The following is a 4239-nucleotide window of genomic DNA, read 5'->3' on the forward strand; positions in this document are numbered from 1 at the left end:
GCGGTTGTAGATGAGACCCGCCAGCGTCTGCAGCAATTTGGCGGCTGGCCAGGAGTCATTGTTCACCCTCGGCTGTGGCGGCTCCGTCCAGATGTGCCAACTGCACGTTTCGGCTCTTGCCAGCTGACTGCGCCGTTTGATAACCAGCTCTCTGGATGCCCATCACTGGCCGCAGAGATAGAATTAAATGATGATGATCTTCCCACAAGTTGGGAGAGGAAACAATGCATATAAATCTTGATTTCATCTCAGCGTGAGAAGTCTTTATCCATCATCACTCATAATGAACAAGTCGTTAGCTGCGATGAATGGTGTTCTGGTTTTTTCAAACACCTCTTTTGTTCACTTTTTGGGTGACTTTTATTTATTTCCTGGGGTCGGATTTGTCTTTCCTGAAGGGAGGTGGCTAAAAGGTTCACTTAGCTCAGTCTTTAAACTACTTTCCTCCTTCGTGTAAGAGATGTTTTACTCTTTGTCCATTTGAAATTTGGTTTGCTTTTATTTTGTTACTTTTGCTCAGCAGTTTAGAAAGGGAGTGGACCTGTCGTTTATTCCTTTGGCTGATGCATTTGTTCCTGCTGTCCTGGCACTCCTGTTCAGCATCCTTTGTAGTAACAGGGTGTATAAGCATGCAGGTGTCATTTTGGTGGTTTCAATTATGTGAGAAAACATTCACATTTGCTTGTTACCAACTATCTGTGTGAGAGCTCATCCCTTTGAGACGTGACCATCATCCCTGCCGTGGATGCAGCCCCAGTAGAAGTCACAACTGAAAACCTTTGGTTACTTACAGGTATATTGACTTTTGAACGCGTGCTCGGGTCCCTTGACGCAGTGGGTGCTGCGTGCAGCTTTCAGTTTGAGCTGGTGTGTAGATACATCCAGAACTAGGACCTGCAGTCGCTTCGTTTATCAGAGTCACTGTGAGAGGAGTGACCGCTCCAGGGAAAGGTTTCTGCTTGAATTCCCTTAGTGCTGAAGTTCATAAATGAAATACTGATTTTTTGGTGTATTATTAAGATGTTGGTGAGCACTCATCACGCATTATTGACATTGTCATGTAGTACTGTCACATGGGTGAAGGGCCTTCTCAGATTAGGTGTTTGTGTGTTAAATGGGTAAATAACAAACTGAACGCTGTTATTAAAATTATCTTTCCCCACCCAAAGCTGCGATTCCTCCGTCCGCAGACTTTGGGCAGGGTTGGAGGCTGTGGAGGGGCTTCCCTGTCTTCTTTAAAAGAGCAGAGCTTGCGGCTGGCTGCCCAGGGGGATCAGTCCCTGGCTGCTGCCCTGAGCAGAGCGGGATGGAAACGCCGCCTGGGCATGGCCTAGGGCATTGCCCAGAGGACAGTGAGCATGTGGGTGCCGCCGGGCTGGAGCGGGGGTGGGAAAAGATTTTGTCGTCATTTTTAATCCACCACCAGATTCTTCATTATTTGGGGTGGATGTGCCTCTCTCGCTGGGAGACGCACAGATGAATGGAATGTAAGTCACTGTTGGCACGGTCCCGTGCCGTTGCAGTTCAAGTCGTTATTAAGTGGATCAGGGTGTCAGATTTCCACGTAAAAGATAAGACATAATTTGGGAAAAGCATTTTTTCTCATTCAGCAACGCTTCCTGTTGCATTGCTTGTTCTGATTTTTAAAAGAACTAACCAAAACCAGACTTTACGTGTTTATTTAATGCTTCTGTAATAGTTGAGTGGAACTGGAATGCCTCTGAACTTTTCTGCACATGCTCAGTCTGCCTCCGGACCAGGCTTCCCAGGACAAATGGATTTATGATGTTTACAGCTTATGCTGTTTCCAAGTACTTGTGGAAGGAATTGCTTTCTGACCGGTTTTCACTACTGACTCCCATGGCCTTTCCAAGGCAGTCCGATGTTTGTAGGAAAATGCAAACCTTGGTTGGCTATTTCGGGTGAGGAAGAAATTGAACAACTGCGGTTGTATGGTCAGGAAAGGGATGTTCCAGCATGACCAGGGCTAAAATACTAGACCAGTTTGCTCTAATTACTCAGCCAGTAACCTGCAGCTTTCAGGTAGGTTTTTCTACAAGCCGTTGAGCCACAAGTTCCTGAAAATCTCTAAGCCTCGGCCACCTCTGGGAGTCAGTGACCTTCTGAGCAACTCTGTGTTTTACTTCGGTTGAGGAGGGCCGTTACTGGCCTCGCAGCCTCCAGCCCCCGCATATCTCCTGGAGCAAAAGGCTGGTGATGGCACAGAACTGTATTCTTGACGAAGGGTTGCACAGAGCCCGGTCTCCACGCCTTCTGTTTCATTCGTGTAGCCATGGCGTGAATAACGTGTGTTTGTTTCAAAATCACATTTGTTGAAAAGCCTGGGGTTGAATAAAGACTTTTGAATGCAATTTAACTTCAATGCAAAGATTATTTGTTGCAGGAAGATACAAGTCAGTAGTAGGAGGTAGAAGTTGGGTACAGCCTTTGTTTCATAGCAGCATGAAAGGAATGGCAGCAATACTCTGATTGTGCCCAGCTCTATTTAGATGTTGTTAGATGAAATTACTGCAAACTATTCCACATTCTTTGGGGTTTCCCTTTCTTCGTGTCACCAGGCTTTTGCCTTAGAGGTAGGAACTCTGCCTGTTTTTCAGTAATAATATTTGAGGCCCTCAGCAGGAAAACAACCTGTATGTGTTAGAGCTGAGAGAAGCACGGCCCGGGAGTCGTTTTGCGGAGGACGTGGTTGTACTGAAGCAGTGCTTTGGGAGCCTGCTGACCTGTCCCGCAACAGGCAGCAGCAGGGGGTTAATGGGAATACTGTATCATCTCTTGCCACGTGCACAAATAACCGACGGGAAGAAGTGCATGGGAATGGCTGAAGTTAGGGAAGAGCCTGTAACAACCAGTCAGTGCTACATACTGGAGAAGATAAATCTACAGAGGAAATTGTTGAGGCAGATGTTTAATTAGTTGGAGTCAGGCTGGATAAATCAGGATAGGAACTGTCTATGCAGATATGCTGGTGTGCCTTCCTTTTTTCTGGGCTTGTTGCATTGTCTTTAAAGACTAACTGTTCTTTTTGGTGAGGAAAGAAGCAGCAAAACCAGTCATGTAACCTCTCTGTTATTGCAATGGATTCCCTTGTGTACACTCGTAAAATAGAAAACGTAATTGATGTTTTCTTATGGTAATGAAAAATAACTAAGTAGAATACTTTATCATCACTTTGTTTAACCTATTGCGTGCTCAGCAGCATGTATTGCCCATGCATATTTTACGTGAGAGCTGGAAATAAAACACCCTTGGTTGTGGAATGAGCTCCCGGAGGAGACGGGTCTAATCCAGCGATGGATCACCTTGAGGGGGGCTCGGTGGAATCGCTCCTGCAGGAGAGTCTTCTCAAAATAGCCAGAATGGGAGAAGGAGAGACTGAGGGTGGGGTGATATCCCAGCCACAACAGGCCACAGCAGGGAGGAGGGAAGGGCTGCCAGCTCATTCAGTGCTGCAGGGACCTTGGTCTGGGTAATGCTGGGGTGCTGGGATAAGGGCCCTGTAGCGAACCTCAGCATCCAGAGAGAATTAAGGATTGCTTTGTGTGAACTTTCCGTGTCTGGGTCTCTTTGAGAATGTTTCTGAACAGTGTGAGTGCTCCAGCAGCTGGTGGTTTAAATGGAAGATTGTCTGCACTGGGGCAGATCTGCAGGAAGGGAAGCATGTGCTTGAAATCATGAGAACTTCTCATTCTTCCTCAATTTATCAGCGAAACCTCACAGTGCTGTCTGGGTTTTGCATAGGTACAGGAATGGAGGTTTGAAAAACCTTTTTAGAAGATGAGATTTGGGTGGTCTAGTACGTGGTATAATTTCGCTCCCTAGAAATCAGTAAAAGCCTTAACATGAACTTCAAAAAGGGTGGATATTCGGCATCCTTTTAAAATTCCACCCTCGTGTTTTGCAGAGTTTTGTAGGTCGTACCTACGGTGTTGTGAGAAACCATTGTGACCTGATTTGCTTTACCACTAAATGACCTTACTACACAGTCACTCCGGTGCGTATTTCTGCTGGGCTTATGTTACCACTCCACATGTGTTGCCCGCTTGGCCTAGGCATTTAGGTTATGGTAGGTGTACATTTAAGTCCTGCGCTTCAGGAATGCTCCCGGTTGGACCGAGGAAAGCACAGTTTTGTGGGGACGAAGTGCAGAGTCCCTTCCGTTCAGACACCGCCGCGCAGCTAGGACTGGGTCTGAGAGCATCCCATAAAGGGCAGGAG

The 4239-nt window shown here is 46.6% G+C and overlaps 1 protein-coding gene across 1 annotated transcript in view; it reads left to right on the forward strand.

Moving 5' to 3' along the window:
* MAPKAP1 (mitogen-activated protein kinase associated protein 1) overlaps positions 1–234 on the forward strand; it is a 49520-nt gene extending 49286 nt beyond the window's left edge. Inside the window, exon 7 of the mRNA XM_010146399.1 lies at positions 11–234. Coding sequence (XP_010144701.1) covers positions 11–234 — 224 coding nt within the window. The remainder of the gene's footprint in view (positions 1–10) is intronic.
* The last annotated feature ends 4005 nt before the right edge of the window (positions 235–4239 follow it).

Source organism: Eurypyga helias, unplaced genomic scaffold (genome assembly GCF_000690775.1).
Source record: "Eurypyga helias isolate BGI_N326 unplaced genomic scaffold, ASM69077v1 scaffold21682, whole genome shotgun sequence".
In the NCBI taxonomy this organism is placed as follows: Eukaryota; Metazoa; Chordata; class Aves; order Eurypygiformes; family Eurypygidae; genus Eurypyga; species Eurypyga helias.